This window comes from Schistocerca piceifrons, chromosome 4 (assembly GCF_021461385.2).
Source record: "Schistocerca piceifrons isolate TAMUIC-IGC-003096 chromosome 4, iqSchPice1.1, whole genome shotgun sequence".
NCBI classification, from domain to species: Eukaryota; Metazoa; Arthropoda; class Insecta; order Orthoptera; family Acrididae; genus Schistocerca; species Schistocerca piceifrons.
Genome location: NC_060141.1, coordinates 389,037,622 through 389,054,698, shown reverse-complemented (window position 1 = coordinate 389,054,698; position 17,077 = coordinate 389,037,622). Strand labels below are relative to the sequence as shown.

The 17,077-nt window shown below is 38.7% G+C and overlaps 1 protein-coding gene across 2 annotated transcripts in view; it reads left to right on the top strand.

The window, feature by feature from the left end:
- Window positions 1-17,077, top strand: part of LOC124794856 — a 130,758-nt gene that overhangs the window by 433 nt on the left and 113,248 nt on the right. The window contains exon 2 of one of the 2 annotated variants that reach the window (XM_047258522.1): window positions 5,059-5,260. In XM_047258522.1, coding sequence (XP_047114478.1) covers window positions 5,066-5,260 — 195 coding nt within the window. In that variant the 5' untranslated portion in view covers window positions 5,059-5,065. Of the gene's footprint in view, window positions 1-5,058; window positions 5,261-17,077 lie in introns of those variants that run through there. The other variant, XM_047258525.1, reaches the window with a different exon arrangement.

The following is a 17,077-nucleotide window of genomic DNA, read 5'->3' as shown; positions in this document are numbered from 1 at the left end:
AATTGCATTAGATGTAGTTATGGCTCTACAGAAAAAAAATAGTTTGCCTCAAAAATTGTCATTCACCACCTTTAATCCACTGACAAGATAGGAAAAGGTTTTGTTTGTGTAGCAGTAATTTGCTATTTCGTAGCAAAAGTGATGTGCTAATAGTGGATATGATACTTATTCCTAGGTGGAGGTCTCTATCTAAGGGGCAAAAGACAGTGGGAATAAAAGAAAAACAAGTCTGGTAGTAGTGTGTCATTTCTCTGCTGTAGAAACTGCAAATTTTTTCTTCATGTTGCCCAAGTTGAGTGGTAGAACTGTGAAAGCTATCCACTATGTGAAAACCTTGTTTGCATTTGATGATTAGTAGAGTTGGATTTGCCTTCAGACATTATTATATCATTCAACATGACAGCTCATTTATTTTAAAGATGCAATATGAATACATTTTCTCTGATGTCGGGAATTTGAAATGTGTACATGAAATTGTTTTCTCGTTGGCAAAAGTGCTGGGTGTGTTTTAGTTCTCAGCAAGAATGATGATACTCAGGATCACTGTTTGTAACTAGTGTATGATAACTGCATAGGTTACACACTAAATTTTATGGCAGGAGAAATAAATAGCAATATTGGAATGAAAGAAGAGACTAGGTGAAGTTATCAATGTGGAATAACAAATTAAATGGGATCGAGTGCTGATGATGTCATATCTTTTGTTCGATTAGATGATTGGAAAATGAAATTTACTCTCTGCTTCACACACAATAACTCTTTTCGAATATAAGATGGTGAAAAATTAATGCAGATCTAACTCCAACAACAGAATAGTTGTAGGTAGGCGTACAATAAAACTTTCTCGAAAGAGGAATAGGAAAAAGTACCGGTAGCTTATATTTTAACTAATTTGAACAACATTATTAAAACGTTGCTGGAAGTGGAGAATAGGGAAGAACAGCTGTTGTTCAAAGAAATCCAGCAAAAAAACTAAGGCAAGAGAACTGTTGACTGGAGGGATGGCATTTACTGTGCCAAAGTTAAGGGAAATGTCTGATTCCAATTTTTGTAGCTTTTGCTGTTGGCATTGGTGTTTTGGTATCGTCAGATGCGGTTGACCTATATAGGTCAAGGGAAGTGACCGATTCCTGCACATTTTTGTAATTTTTTTTTTTTTTTTGTTCATAATTTTGTGTGTTTTGGGATCTTGGTGTGTCTTTTTTTTTACGGCTATACTTAGCTTGTCCCCTCCCTAAAATCCTCAATTTCCACTGTTGTCCTGTTAGTTTGATTGTATTTTTTGAAAGAGATGTTATTGTCTTATTTATATGTATTTTCGTGTTTGTTGCGGTGTGTATGTAGTGACATCATAGACGCCATATTGGAGATGCTTAGAATAGCCATTTCCACCATATCGATGACGTCATGGGTCAAAGCAATCAGATGGAATCGGACACTTCTGTAATCCCCAAAGTTATTAAGCATGCTTAAAGGTGCCCAGAAATAAACTTGAAAGACATAGTGCTGCAATCTGACCGGTGTGACGTGTGCCGTAGAGAACGCAGCGGTCCCTATCATTAGGTCTATATGTTACTAACTTAATAGTGATGCTACTAGCAAGGTAAGTATAGAGCCTCTACTTTGGGTATCAAGATTACCAAGTGACACATCATGAATGATATTCCTTGAAGTTCCAACAACACCATAGATCTTTGGGATAGCCTAACTAAGATACCCAAGGATCAATACCCATTATGGCCCTTTGTCAACAGTATTAATTCACCTACATTTCTGAAAGCTATAAAGTTTATATCAGTCAATGCACACACAATTTTTATTTATTTTCTATACCGATTTTGAGTTTTTAGTCTTGATCAATATACCATGATGTTTCGTGGCTGATGGCTGTATCAGAATATAGTAGGGGTGAGCAGTTCCTTGAGGTTCCTACTAAAGGACAAATTGAGGCATCTGGTTGGTCACATACAGTTACATGTTTGGGGCACTGCGCATTTTATCGAGCAGTTAAAAGGCCTGTCCATCTCACGCAAAGGCTTAATTTTGAGCTTCAGTATCAAATCATCCTGTTCCAATAGAGGGCACAGGGAATATTCTGCAGGTGAACATTGCATTGGATATATGTGACCCTGTGCAGCAGTGCCTGATGAGCACTCACCTCAAGTGAAAGGGAGACTCAGATACAATGGTGTTTAGGAAACCAAATAGCACAACTAGTCACCTATTTTCCACAGCTCACCTCCAACCAAAACAAAAGAACTTGCTGATTATTAATGAGAGCCTACTGTATCAGTGGTACTGCCTGCCTGCCAAGTGAACATTGCAAACTATGAACTATATCATTGCTAATGCCTGCGATGAGAGTACCACAAAGAAAGTTGTGGGAACAAAGCATATGATCAAGAATACTCAGGATGAGCTGCCACAGCTAACTGCCCAACTACCACACATAAGAGACAATACTGATAGGGTGGTAAAGATTCTACACTGAAGGGAGATGAAACGAATCTAGTGTTGTAACAACAAAATAGAGAGACTTCCTGGCTTCCGCTTCGTGAACAAACTACAAGCTTAGCCGCAATTGTGGAGTAGCATGTATTGATAACACGGTACGTCCCATCAGCACACGTATTGCTGAGCACAAGCAGTACGTACAGCATGGTGAGCATACTAATTTTGCAATGACAGAACATGTAGACAAGTTTGGTGGATCAACAGAATTTAAACATGTCCACATTTTAGCTAGGCAGCCACTTACTACAAAGTGAAAAAAAATCAGGGAAGCAGTTGAGATGGCAAAGGTGCCATCTGGCATGAGCCTCGAGGAGGTCTCAGGTTCTTGCCATCATTGTTGGCAGTAACTGTGAATCGGGGAGTTGAATTTGGTAGAGCAGCTGCCACATAGGGCACCGTAAGCATACCAAATCAGCGACAGCAAAAGCCTAATAGGTGAACATTGCAAATATGAACTATTTTGTTGCTTGTGGCTATAATGAGAGTATCACAAAGAAGGCTATAGGAACAAGGGGTAAGATCAAGAGTACTCAGGAAGAGCCCACGTACCACATGCAGGAAGAATTCGTGATAGCATGTCTATGCCGAAGGGGACCCAAACCCATGTACTACAGTAAGAGACTTCCTGGCTGTCACTCTGTAAACGGGCTTCACATGACAGAATTATACAAGCTTAGCTGTGATTGTGGAGCAGTCTGTATTAATGAGATGGTATGCCCCATCAACCCATGTATTGCAGGGCACAAGTGATACATACAGCTCAGTCAGCATACCAACTTGACAGTGGCAGAACATATAGACAAGTGTGATAGATCCATACAGTTTAAACAAGCCCATGGTTCAGTTAGACTGTCACTGCAAAGTGAAAAATCAGGGAAGTGGTTGAGATGGCAAAGTGACCATCCAGCATGAGCCACGAGGAAGTCTACAGGCTCTCACCACCGTGGTTGCCAATAACTGAAAGCTGGAGAGCCGAATGTGATAGAGGAGCTGTTCCACTGTGTGCCATAAACACCATATTGCAGGCAGCAGAAAGCACAGACAGCTCACATGTGCTCATGTGAAAGCAGCACCATCTTGGTATGGCAGCTTTCACCAGACTCACCACTGGCAACTAATAAAAATTTACGTAAAATGAAAACTCACATCAAAATTCCCAGCAACAGCATTTGACGTCCCAATCAAAACTTAGTAAGGCCAAAAGGCCCAGACAATTTCAGACAAGTGCAAAGCAGTACCACGTGGTTATTCAGAAGTAAGTTTATGTGGTTTCTGTAATTTGCTTTGGTGAATGCCAAGTGGATTTGAAAATGCTGCTATTAATTTATTGATTTACCTAACTGAATCCAGTCTTCCTTTTCTATAGTATCCTAGTTTGTATTATGGGAGGAAGTGATAACACGTAAATGGAATATTTGTGCCCATATTGTTTTCATGTTTTCCAATGAAGGAAGTCTATATCTTAACTTTTCACAGTTCAGTTAGTAGTGTATCTAGTATTTTATACAAATGTTGCTGGCTACTAGTTTATTTATATAGTTAGGTGCAATAAACTTACAAGAATGCCGAGCCTAAGGGTCTTGCATGAGAGAACAGTCATTACTCTCAGCTAAGAGCTCATCTCTGTCGAATACATTACATATATTACAATTAAAAATGCAAATTCGAGGATGCAAACCGAAAGGTGATTTATATTCACAATTCATCAATTACCTTGAAGGTGACATGCCATTCAACATACTGCCTTCTTTGTAACTTAGTCAGTTCTAATGAAAACGTCAACATCTTTCAGGAAAAATTAAAATCTGATGTTATGCAGATGTCTGAGTTGTTCTTGTTCGATTGTCCATCACCAGAGATTGTATTTTTGAGGGAAATGCTGATCTGCTCATGTGATATGTTTTTTAAGTTTGTTTTTCTGGTGATTATACTCTCTAGCTACAAAGTCAGAACAGCTGCTACGGTATCGGATGTACTGTCATTAAAATGTAGTCTGACACTGTAGTGCGTCTTATTGTCACACAGAGGACCTGGGCTTATTCCTCAATACCGCCAGGGATTTTTCCAATGGAACGGGGTCCTGTTAGCCTCATGATGTTAGTTGAGGAGCTACTTGGATGATAAGTGTTGTTTTGACAGAGGCAAATGATGATGTATGGGTACTAATTATAATAGAAGGAAACATTCCACGTGGGAAAAATTATATATAAAAACAAAGATGAGGTGACTTACCGAACGAAAGCGCTGGCAGGTCAATAGACACACAAACAAACACAAACATACACACAAAATTCAAGCTTTCGCAACAAACTGTTGCCTCATCAGGAAAGAGGGAAGGAGAGGGGAAGACGAAAGGAAGTGGGTTTTAAGGGAGAGGGTAAGGAGTCATTCCAATCCCGGGAGCGGAAAGACTTACCTTAGGGGGAAAAAAGGACAGGTATGGGTACTATGGGTACTAATGTATATTGTTTACCTTTTTGCCTTTTGTGAAAAACTTTTGAATCGATGAAACTGTATTATGATTGTTTGCATTTTATGTTCTAGTTGAAACATGTATCAACCTCTCGTAGAATTGGGAGACTTGAAATCTGTCCTGAGAAGTGTGCTGGTGTCATCAAGGAGTAAATTGACACCAAAGGAGCTCCAAAATGATTTCCGAAGAGTAGAGGGCAAATTTGTTCCATATAGAAAGTTTGGATATGCCACTTTTGAAGACTTCTTACAGTCAATCTCAGACGTTTGTTCAGTAAGTGCTATTATTTTTTTAAATTCAGATTTATTTAACAATATTTTGTTGGCAGAAATGCTATACTTAGTTGTAAAGTAGAGTAAATGATGAACATGTAATCTTACATGTTGTTTCCTCTGCACCATTCATTGGTGAAGGCATCCAAGAAAAAAATAAATGAAAATCTCATTTCAATGTAGTCCTTTTACAGCTCGTAACTTAGCAGTTTTCTCCTTATATGCAGAAAGAAACAATCCCTGTGACATTATATTGTATATTTGTTATGGTTTTCTTTCACTGTTGCCGGCAGATTCTGGGATAGTTCCTTAACTAGAACACAGCCTTGTCCTTCCTCCTTCTGAACCATAGCTTTGCCTCAAATGGGCATGACACTGACACTCAGACTTATGTTATCTGAAAGTGATAATGGTCTGGACATCAACCTTGTTTGTAGTTGTCTATCCATCTCCAGTGCCTTCTCCCACTTTCTGTTCAGGAAGTAATCTCAAGTTCTAACTCTGTTCTTGCTATAGGAAAGAATCTTGCAATCTTCTGTATTGCAATACTGCCAGTGCCAGGATTGTAGCATTAGGTCATTCCATGTCAAGTGGTCCAATTCATAAATTATCCTCACCTTACCAATCAGATTGTGTTCATATTTTGTGAGTACCTAACTATTCATGTTACAGGCAATTCTACAAATTCTTAGACCTCAATATTAGTCATTAGGAGCCACTAGAGTTCAAGTCTGTCGGCATTTTGTAGTGAGGATGTAAAAAAAGTTCAGGTAGAATTATGAAATGAAGTAATTGTCAGAGAAAGCATTGCTTTTACTAGTTTATTCTATATTTATTTCATTGTGAATCTGCGAAATTTAGCTTTCAGAAGTGGATGCTTCTGGAGAGAATTGGGGGAAAATTTTACTCTATAAAATTTTTCTTGATATTTGGGCAATTTTGAACTTGTACATCTTCAAAAGAGACTACTCTAATGCAGTTTTGGTATGTTTTATCCCTTAGGCCACAGACTCTGTTTCATTTTCAAAAGGTTTTCTGATTATTTGAAAATAATTTACCAGTTGCCCAAAAGTGCATTTTGCAATCGAATACTTCACGACCATACTAGTGTGAAATATTGCATTACATTTTCAAGCTCTGGAAGTGCCTCATCTCCCATTAGAACATAAGTTATTATTTCTACTTAACCATTTACTTGATCTGATACAGGTAATTCAGCTACATCATTTGTTATTTATTATTTTCTGAATACATTTCCATCATATAATTGACTCACTGTGCCAAAATTCATTGTAGTAGCCTTGTAGTTTGGATCAACTGTTGCTGTATATAAACTGAAAAATGATTTTTATTGGTATAAAATGCTTGCATCTGTTACACCAACAAGGAAATAGTTATGCCTCCTCCAGCTGTGACCATGTCCAATAAGTGGTTTGTGGCTATATGCGCAACCTGCATCCCATTGCACAGCCTTGTCCTGTGCTATGCTGTCCTACGTAGCTTGATGAAACTGTCTCCGCAGTCTCTCGTCGAGAGAGGACCATCTGAGTATAAGAAATACAAATATGACTGTGGACTCATGTGGAATTTATCTTCTTTATGGACCTTAACTGTACCATTTGAAATTTTACATGTGTCGTCTATAGGAATGTGACAGACTGTCATGTGGTTTTCAAGAAAGACCTGTGTCTGGATCAGTGTGTTGACCCTTGCTTCCTCAGTTCTTTGACTCACTATGAACTCTTAACAAAATTGTTTTAGTTGAAGTATTCCTTACTATTTACAACATGCTATCCACCTTAGAAGATATTTGGAAGTAAAACCCGTAGGGATTTTTGAAACTGTGTTCTGTGAATGAACAAACATAAATATATGAAGTTATTGTTCTAGTTTTCATGTGATAATCTTCTTATTTTCTTTGAAATTTTTATTTCCTCCTCAGGGCTAGCTGGCACAGTAGCCCTGGGACAAATCCCTATCCAGCAATGCAGATGTAGGTTTCCTTTGGGTTCATAACATTGTTTCCGGCAAACCCATGCATCTCACTCCACTGTACTTTTCTCTCGTAATTGCTTCCTGTTGGTGCCTTTTGTTGCCTTTTTGTCTAGAACTCCCTTCCATTATGTTCTTTATGAAGTTGCGACATTATAACCGTCTTAGTTAGCACTCTTATTTCAAATTCTTCCTGTTTCATCTTTACCATTGTATCCAGATTTCACTTATATGCAATGTTGTGTTCCAGTCATGCAGTTTCAGACACCTTTTCATTAATTTATGTCAGTAGATTTATTGTGAGAGGTTTTTCTGCACCAGACTACTCTTTAATGTCATACTCACTTCGTATGCCATTACAATTTTGATTCGCAATGGTTACAAATAAGCGTGTTGTAACAGCAACTTTAAAGGGTAGTTGTGAAAAGCCTATTTTAATAAAATGAATGGAATTTGTACAACTAAGCTTCACTTAAACTGGTTCCTGCTGGATCTGCATTTAATAAAATTACACATATTGGTAGTTGGCTCAGTATTCACGAAGCGAAGATGCATGGTGGTAACTTCATGGACTCTGATTAAAAATGTTGAAATGCTGATTTTGCATTGATGTTTTGCATAGTTTCTCTAATTCGCTCAAGAAGAATACTGGGATGTTTTCTGAATCAGTTTCCACAGCTGGTTCCTTTTAGTGTCCATATCTGCTTCATCTAGGACTATTGTGTGTTAATACCTGGGTAAAACTCTAGATAAGCTCCAGAGCCATACTGAAGTGTTTTACATACTGCAGTGTTGTCGAGCTTGCTATGAGGTATGTTGGTGAAATAAGGAGGGTGTGCCATATGCTGGGTCTATACAGCCATTGAGAGAGCATGGGACAGATGTGTTTCAAAGGTATAGTGTCATGTTCTCACATCAGTATATCATAGCTTTCAAAACCATAACAATTCAGAAGAAACGGGCAAATATTTTGTAATTGAAGATTATCAGTTTAAGTTGAGCTGTTAGGTCCCAACCTAATCACAATATTTTAATTCACGACATCTTCAGGAGATAAAAAAATATGTGACAACAATGATATTTAATTTATATAATTAACTCTGTCGTATTCCAATCTAACCTAAGCCTTGGGCTAAGCTACAGATTTATTGGTCACCAAAACAAAAACAAGGTTTTGTAGTTTTCACATTTGTTGGTTTTGCCAACTCACAACTGAACTGTCACATCGTAACCTAACCACAACCTCGTAATTCATGATGTGTTCAGGAAAAAGTCACTCGTATGTGACAGTGAAGACTATACACTGAAGAGCCAAAGAAACTGGTACACCTCCCTAATATTATGTAGGGACCCTGCAAGCGCGTAGAAGTGCTGCGACATGACATGGACTTGACTAATGTCTGAAGTAGTGCTGGAGGGAATTGACACCATGAATTCTGCAGGACTGTCCATAAATCCGTAAGAGTATGAAGGGGATCTCTTCTGAACAGCACGTTGCAAGGCATCTTAGATATGCTCAATAATGTTCATGTATGGGGAGTTTGGTGGCCAGCGGAAGTGTTTAAACTCAGAAGAGTGTTCCTGGAGCCACTCTGTAGCAGTTCTGGATGTGTGGTATGTCTCATTGTACTGCTGGAATTGCCCAAGTCTGTTGGAATGCACAATGGACATGAATGGAGGCAGATGATCAGGCAGTATGCTTACGTACATGTAAACTGTCAGAGTCGTATCTAGACATATCAGGGCCCCATATCTCTCCAATTTCACATGCCCCACACCATTACTGAGCCTCCACCAGCTTGAATAGTCACCTGCTAACATGCAGGGTCAATGGATACAAGAGGTTGTCTCATACCCGTTAACATGCCCTCGATACAGTTTGAAACGAGACTTGTCTGACCAGGCAACATGTATCCAATGATCAACAGTCCATTGTTAAAGTTGACGGATCCAGACAAGGCATAAAGCTTTGTGTCGTGCAGTCACATGAGTGGCCTTTGGCTCCGAAAGCCCATATTGATGATATTTCATTGAATGGTTCACATGCTGACATTTGTTGATGGCCCAGCATTGAAATCTGCAGCAATTTGCAGAAGGATTGCATTTCTACCACATTGAATGATTCTCTTGGTCCTGTTCTTTCAGGATCTTTTTCTGGCTGCAGCGATGTCTGAGATTCGATGTTTTACCGTATTCTTGATATTCACTGTATGCTCGTGAATGGTCGTATGGGAAGATCCCCACTTCATCGCTACCTTGGAAATGCTGTGTCCCATTGCTTGTGTACCGACTATAACACCACGTTCAAACTCACTTAAATCTTGATAACTTGCCATTTTAGCAGCAGTAACCAATCTAACAACTGCACCAGAGACTTGCTGTCTTATATAGGCGTTACCAACCACAGCGCCATATTTTGCCTGTTTACATATCTCTGTATTTGAATACTCATGCCTATACCATTTTCTTTGGCACTGCAGTGTAAATTTAATCTGTGCACACTGCCTAACTATACCCTTGGAAATCACAACACATTTGGGAAAAAATAGGTGAATATTTGTGACATGAGTGGACACAGTGAAATTTGTAATAGTGCTTGTCACAGATACTGAGCTGCTGCAGTTGAAAGTATGCTATTAGGTTCTGACCTAACCACAACCTCATAATTCTTGACCTATCTGGGAAAAAAGTCAAATGTTTGTGACAAGAATGAAGGAGAGAATAGTTTATGGTTTGGCCCTAGAAATTCATTGCCTCTTTTTTTTCACAACTTATTGGTTACGTGGAAGTATCCTGCCAGTGACTGTGCCAACCTGTGAGCAGTAGGGAAACACTGCCATGACTGCCACTGGTCCTGATCTAGACTTTTGCCTAATACTTGTCATCTTTACTGAAGTGGTGCTCCTTTTCAAGCTGCTGTGCTTTTAACATGTTGAATCCATATAATGATACACCAGTATTTCACAGTTTAGTAGTATATTATGAAAACTTTATTACCCTCTCAGTAATGTATTAATCTGCCACCAATATTCATATTTACAGTTTCAATAATCCTTTCATAGTGTATTCACCAAGAAGTTCATCAGTGAGCCGTCTTGATCCTCAGTACAGTTCTTGGTAAAAAGTATGCAGTTTATGGTGGATCTCACCATCAAACAGGTTCATCACTTCTGGTATGGTGAAATACATGACTGATTGTAAGACTACCATGCTCATTTAACAGCGAAAAAATTGTTCCATGTGATTTGGGTCACAAAATTAAATATAAAATCTCAGTGGTGCATCTTATGTATGAACTGTTCAAGAGTATTTCACTGAGTTTATAAGAACATCAAGTGAATTTAGCTGGGTCCCACCAGAAAATCAGCGAGCGATATGGAGTTTCTAAACATTTATTGTGATGGTGCCAAGTCTCAACTACACTAAGAGCTGGAAGAAGCTCACATGTTTTTTGAGTAGATCTAAACATCTTGCACCATGAAACATACTTGTGAGGTCCATACTAGTGAGGTGAGGTGTTGTCAGGCACTGAGCAGAAGTAACACTAAAATAGCAAAAGAATGCTCCATGGAGTAATATTCTCATTTTGGTAACCTGTGTAAATTGTCGAAACTAGTAGTAAAGTAAAGTAAGGAGAGATTGTTAATAAAGCTGAGCTAGATTCACGTTTTCTGAATAGTGGCATGCAGTTCATTTCAGATTTAATTCCCAATTGTCTCCTACTAACAGCATCTTTTAGGCTATCAGTATCCATACTAATTTCAATCTATCCACACTGAAGACAGTCTGAATAAAGATGCAACATCTCTGAATGTTGACAGCCTTCTGGATTTCCCAAATATTGTTTCAGCTAATTGTAGAAACTAAAAGCAGACAAACAAAGCTCTTCGTCGTTACGGTGTGCTGAGTCAACTTTTTTTTGCTACATGTACAGTAATTCGTGAAATAGCCAAGTTTATACCAAGTAGTTTCCTGTTGTCAAATTCAATTTTCAATACTCATAAGTTTTGTGGGTAACCAGTTTCGGTTGCCAGGAGGAGCAGGTGTAGGTATGTCTTCTGGTAATGCTAATCTACTCGACTGAAAGAATCTCTGAAAAGTTTTTTTAAGATTTTGTGTTTGGTAAAACTGCCAGAAAAAAATCAAAAGTTAACAATGACATTTGTTTTCTCCATCTCACCCAATAATTTTCAGGTTTTTAAAAATGTGTAATTTGATAGATTTCTGAGTGAGGTCATATAAATTGCTATTTATGTTCCCTTATATGGCTCATCCTGCCAAATTTTTGTATATTATGGAAAATTCTGCATGTACAGGATCTGTTTTGAGGCTAGTCATATATCAGCTCAACCCCTTTACCATTAATTTTAATGTAAGCTAATAATGATAGATGTGTGGGGCATTTGAATTGCCTGATATCAGGTAAACACAAATATTTATTGTCTTTATTAAAATTTTTTGAGTCATGTACCAATAAAATTTCTTTTGGCATGTACCACATTACTAACATTGATATCTGTGTACTGAAATTTTGAGTCACTGTTGTTACTAGCCACAGAGCACCCTATACTTCTGCACTAAATAGCTATCAAAATAAATAAAGTAGGAGTAAAGGAGACCACTCATTGAATAGCAGAAATGCTGTGTCATCAAGAGGCACACACAAAAGAAAATGAAAAATTTGCTGGCTTTCAGTAGAAATCCTTTGAAGAGGTGAAGTACGCAAGTTCCCCCCCCCCCCCCTCTCCCCCCCCCCCCCCCAGCACACCAGCTGAACATATAATGCCAGGTGTGCAGTTTGGCAGGAAATTGGGGTGGGGGTCATGTTGGGTGGGTGGGTAGAGGGAAAAAGTTAAGAGTTGGGGGGGGGGGGGGGGGAGAAAGGTAGAGGCAGCAAGCAGTATGGGGGTTCAGGATAGTTTGCGTGTGGCTTTGAGAGAGGCAACTAATGTACAGTGTAAGAATGCAGTAGGGAGGGTTGGCAGGTGCACAGACTAGGCATTTGACTCACAGGTTCCGGAATCGCTGAGGTGCGCCACACCATGGAGGAGACGTGGAGGTACCTCATTCCAGCTTCAAACTGCTATCTCATTCCTCATACACCTTACCAACTACATCCTCACATGTGACTACTTGTCCTTTCAGGGAAAAGTATAAAAACAAATCTGTGGCACAGTCATGGGCACCTGCATAGCTCTTGGGCCCTCTAGAGGAAACCTTCATACTTGTCAAAATGATTACCAGAAGCAGGCACTATGTATTGTAGTTGATCATTGCACTAGTATGGGAATGACTGTATCTGTGGATGCACTGGAGGGATCTGGAGGGTGAAGTGCTCAGAGGTGGCCAGCTAACCAAAACCTCCGTTATGAACATACTTTTGGAAAAAACTCATGACTGTGCTTTGCTTATTCATGTACTTCAGAAGATGGATGAAATACACAATAAAAATGTTGGAGAATGAGTAGACTTTCCACTTAAATTGTTTGTTTCAGTGCTGCTTTACCCACTAGAGCTCTGGAACATCCAGCAACATTCTCTTTAAATACACCCTCTGTGAACTGCCATCACTTACAGTGTAGAGTGCTTGACTTGAGTTATGTGACATTTTATTGTTGAGTTGGTGATCTGATCATGTCGATTACTCACTGCAGTGACCAGCTAGAGTCTAGGTTATTTGCCAAAATCTGTACAGATGATTTCTGATGACAGATGCAATGATGTATGTGATAGAATATAAAACAAGTCACTTTTGGTGTCATTAATCTACTGATTTGAAATTACCCTGAAGCAGAGTCCCTGATTTCTTGAAAGTATAGAAGCCATAGTCACAAAAGTCAAACAATACAACATACTCGAATTTAAGTCAGTTATAGGATCAGTGATCGAAAGTAAGTTATTTTAAGACTGCAAAAGAATGTTATTTTGTGATCAGTGACCCTTAATGCTAGTGTTTCGAATAACATACCCTTTTTACTTTTTTGGGAAACTGTAGAATGTTACTTTTATAGCAGAACATTAAACACAATTAAAAAATGATTCATTGATACTCAAACCATATAACTTCACATTGTTGGAAACACTACATACTGCCTTCAAGCTCTCTGGCATATCATTCATTTTTAGTACCAAATGATAGTACAGAATTCAGATTCTTACAGATAAAGCACATAACTTTGAGAGCAACCACTTAATTCGTGAACCATACCTCATTATCAGCAGGCTCTTCATGACCACATCATTGCTTTTCTGGGGGAAAGGAGGTTTTTGGTGTCAGAGGCCATTGTGTGATATGGTGCCTCTGAGTGCAGCACACAACAGTGGATATGGCAATTTGGGAAAACTATAGTCTGATTTAAATTAGTTGGCACCTGACATTTAAGGTCGAAATTCGTAGTGTTGCTGCGTCAAGTATCATCTGCAGGTAGTTGGCATACTCTCTGCACGGATAGAAAATTGCTTTAAAGCTCTGCTATGTGATGAATAATTTGTGTGTGAGTTGTATTTGTGTGCGCGTGTTTTTTTTTTCGATGAAGGCCTTGTTGGCTGAAAGCTCATTTTCTGACAGTCTTTTTATTGTCCCTATCTGTGATTCAGCATTTCCGTTATATGGTGAGTAGCAACTATCCTTTTCATAATATTGTTACATACCATCCTGGATTTTCCACAGTTAAAAATGATCAGATTTTAGGCATGCTGAGAGACACTACAGAGATCTATATCAAATTTAAATTTGAGATTTTGTACTTGATTTTTGTCAAAGACAGAGGCTTTAAAGCAATTTTTTATCAGTGCAGAGAGCCTTGTGCTGTGGTGGCTACCAGCAGATGGTGCTTGTTAGCCAAAAGCTCATTTTCCAAAAGTCTTTTTGTTGTGCCTATCTGCGACTTAGCACCTCTGCTGTATGGTGAGTAGCAACTATTCTTTTCATAATATTGTTCTTAATTTTAATTAGGGCAAGACTGACATTAATATTCTTGAAACAGATTAAATTTTCCCATTCGCAAACATTTTCAAACGTATCACGTCTTATCTCAAAAACTGTTGATCTCAAAGGAGTACTTTTTTGTTGGTTGATTACTAGATGCCTCGTTTGGCAACAAATACTTTAAAATTTTTGTATTGCATTATATTGCCTAAATATAAACTTCTGAAAATGGCATTTTTATTCAGTTGTGTCAATATTTAACATGTAACAAGTATGAAGTTTAAACTCTCTCTCTCTCTCTCTCTCTCTCTCTCTCTCTCTCTCTCTCTCTCTCTCTGTCTGTCTGTATGATTCTCTCTCTTTCTCTCTCTCTCTCTCTCTCTCTCTCTCTCTCTCTCTCTCTCTCTCTTACTAGAATAATGTAAAAACTCTGAAATTTATGTATAGTACCACCCTCAGTAGGCCCTCTAAGCATGTCAAAAATCTTTGTGTAATATTAATTAGGACCAGTGGTATGTTGGTTATTTTTGCACCTGGAAAACTCTCCTTCGTATCACTGCAATTCCCAAAACCTGTTACACACATTGAAGTAACATGTTGGTTTAAAATGCGATCTAAGTTACCATAAGAAGAGGATGGGAGCCAGATGAATGGGATTTCTTAGTATCACGACAAGAACAAGCAACTGATAAAAAAAAAAAAAACCAGACTAAACTATACACTAATTAGACAATGGGAAAAAGTGCTCAGTTTAGAGTCAAAGTCAGCAAAACTACCAGTGTCATTGCTCATAGTGTCAAGTATTATCAAGTCTTTCATGCACTGTTGTAAAACACTGTCATTATTCCATGCTACCTGTGTCACTCGTGTCATATGTTTCACTAAGCTTTGACAGCCTTCTGGTGTCACTTTTTCAGCTGCTTGCTTCAAAAGGTGTTCTACTTCAGTCAGCATTTTTTAAAAAAATTTCTGTAGCAGTATGACATTTAACTTGAGCCCAAATGAGTTCTATAGTGTTGAAATGGCAATGGTAGGGAGGTAATCTGAGCACTTTATGCCTGTGTATTTTTTTGCTGTTTCACCTGCAAGGTAAACTAGATCTTTTGGCTGGTGTTTCAACACATGTTCTAATAAATCTGCCCTTGTCATGTTACTGCTAAACTATATTTTATGTTTCTCTGCCCAGCAAACAATGTCATTGCCTATGTGGGCACCTAATCTTGTATAACGAAATGATATGAAGAGTTATCCATAACAGTTCTAGAGTTGTTTTGTTAAGTTTTGAAACACAGTGTCATCAAACAATCTCACAAAAGTATTGTAATTGATTTCTTCATTGTAGTCATAGGTCTTGTTTGAAATGAATAAGAGTAGACAATTAGGAATGAAATCTTTCGATTTTCTGGCATGTGCTACAGTTATTTTTTTCCTCTGCTGGTTGGAGCTGCCATACTACCACTTTTTTTAAACTGTGTCCTGCATTCCCTCGTGTTTCATCAGGGTTGGTGATATCAAAATTTATCCCTACTAATACCCTAAGAAAGCAGAATTATCAGGCTGCAATATCTTGACATTCCATTAGTAACTTGCGGCCAGGAATAGATGTATAACGGAATCCTAGCTTTTTTGATACTTATATCGAGGGTGAATTGCTATCCTGAAACAGATTCGCCGCTAGAAGGGTAGCTTATAGCGTTTTGAGTGTTAGATACTCCTTCCTCGAGTAATATATTTCATGATGAATCCCATCTTCTGAAAAAAGTAGATATATGTGACCCTTTCCTTTAGGCGCCTCTTCTTACCTGGTGTCACCAATTCAGGTTCCTCGTTTGATTCTTCTTTCACTAATTTCTACTTGCACGTCCTTCTGACTGACCATTTGCTGATTAGTAGAGCATCTGCAGTTGGTGTCATTACTTCATCCAAAGGAATGAGAGGTGCTCCTGCACCCCCCTCCCTCTCCCTCTTTTCCCCCTCCCTCTTTTCGCCCTCCCCTTCTCCCTCTCCCTCTTCTCCCTCTCCCTCAGAATTTGCTTTTACATAATAAACGAATTCATGAGACTGACAGTGTATTCACATCATGTCTGATACTTTTTGAAAACTTCTTGGGAGTGAGCAGCCTCAGTCTGCCCCTCTTTTGACTACTTTTATGACACATTGTAAGGCATGTGAAGCTAAAAGTCACCCAAATACCTTATAACAATGCCTCACAGATGACTGAATGATACAGTGCTGTAGGCAGTGCAGTGGAATTGGCAATGCAGAGCTGATAGTGCCAGGCTCGCATTGTTTAATAGATAGTGGTATCCATATAGTCCACTATCTGTCAAATGACAACTAGTTTAAATCAGACTTTAGAGAATCTACTAGATATGTGGGAACTGGATTCTGGCTTGTTTTAACACTGGACAGAATAGTGGAATGATCAGCACATTATAAAAATTGTTGTTGTTGTTGTTGTGGTCTTCAGTCCTGAGACTGGTTTGATGCAGTTCTGCATGCTACTCTATACTGTGCCAGCTTCTTCATCTCCCAGTACCTACTGCAACCTACATCCTTCTGAATCTGCTTACTGTATTCATCTCTTGGTCTCCCTCTACGATTTTTACCCTCCACGCTGCCCTCCAGTACCAAATTGGTGATCCCTTGATGCCTCAGAACATATCCTACCAACCGATCCCTTCTTCTAGTCAAATTGTGCCACAAACTCCTCTTCTCCCCAATTCTATTCAATACCTCCTCATTAGTTATGTGATCTACCCATCTAATCTTCAGCATTCTTCTGTAGCACCACATTTTGAAAGCTTCTATTCTCTTCTTGTCTAAACTACTTATCGTCCATGTTTCACTTCCATACATGGCTACATTCCATACAAATACTTTCAGAAACGACTTCCT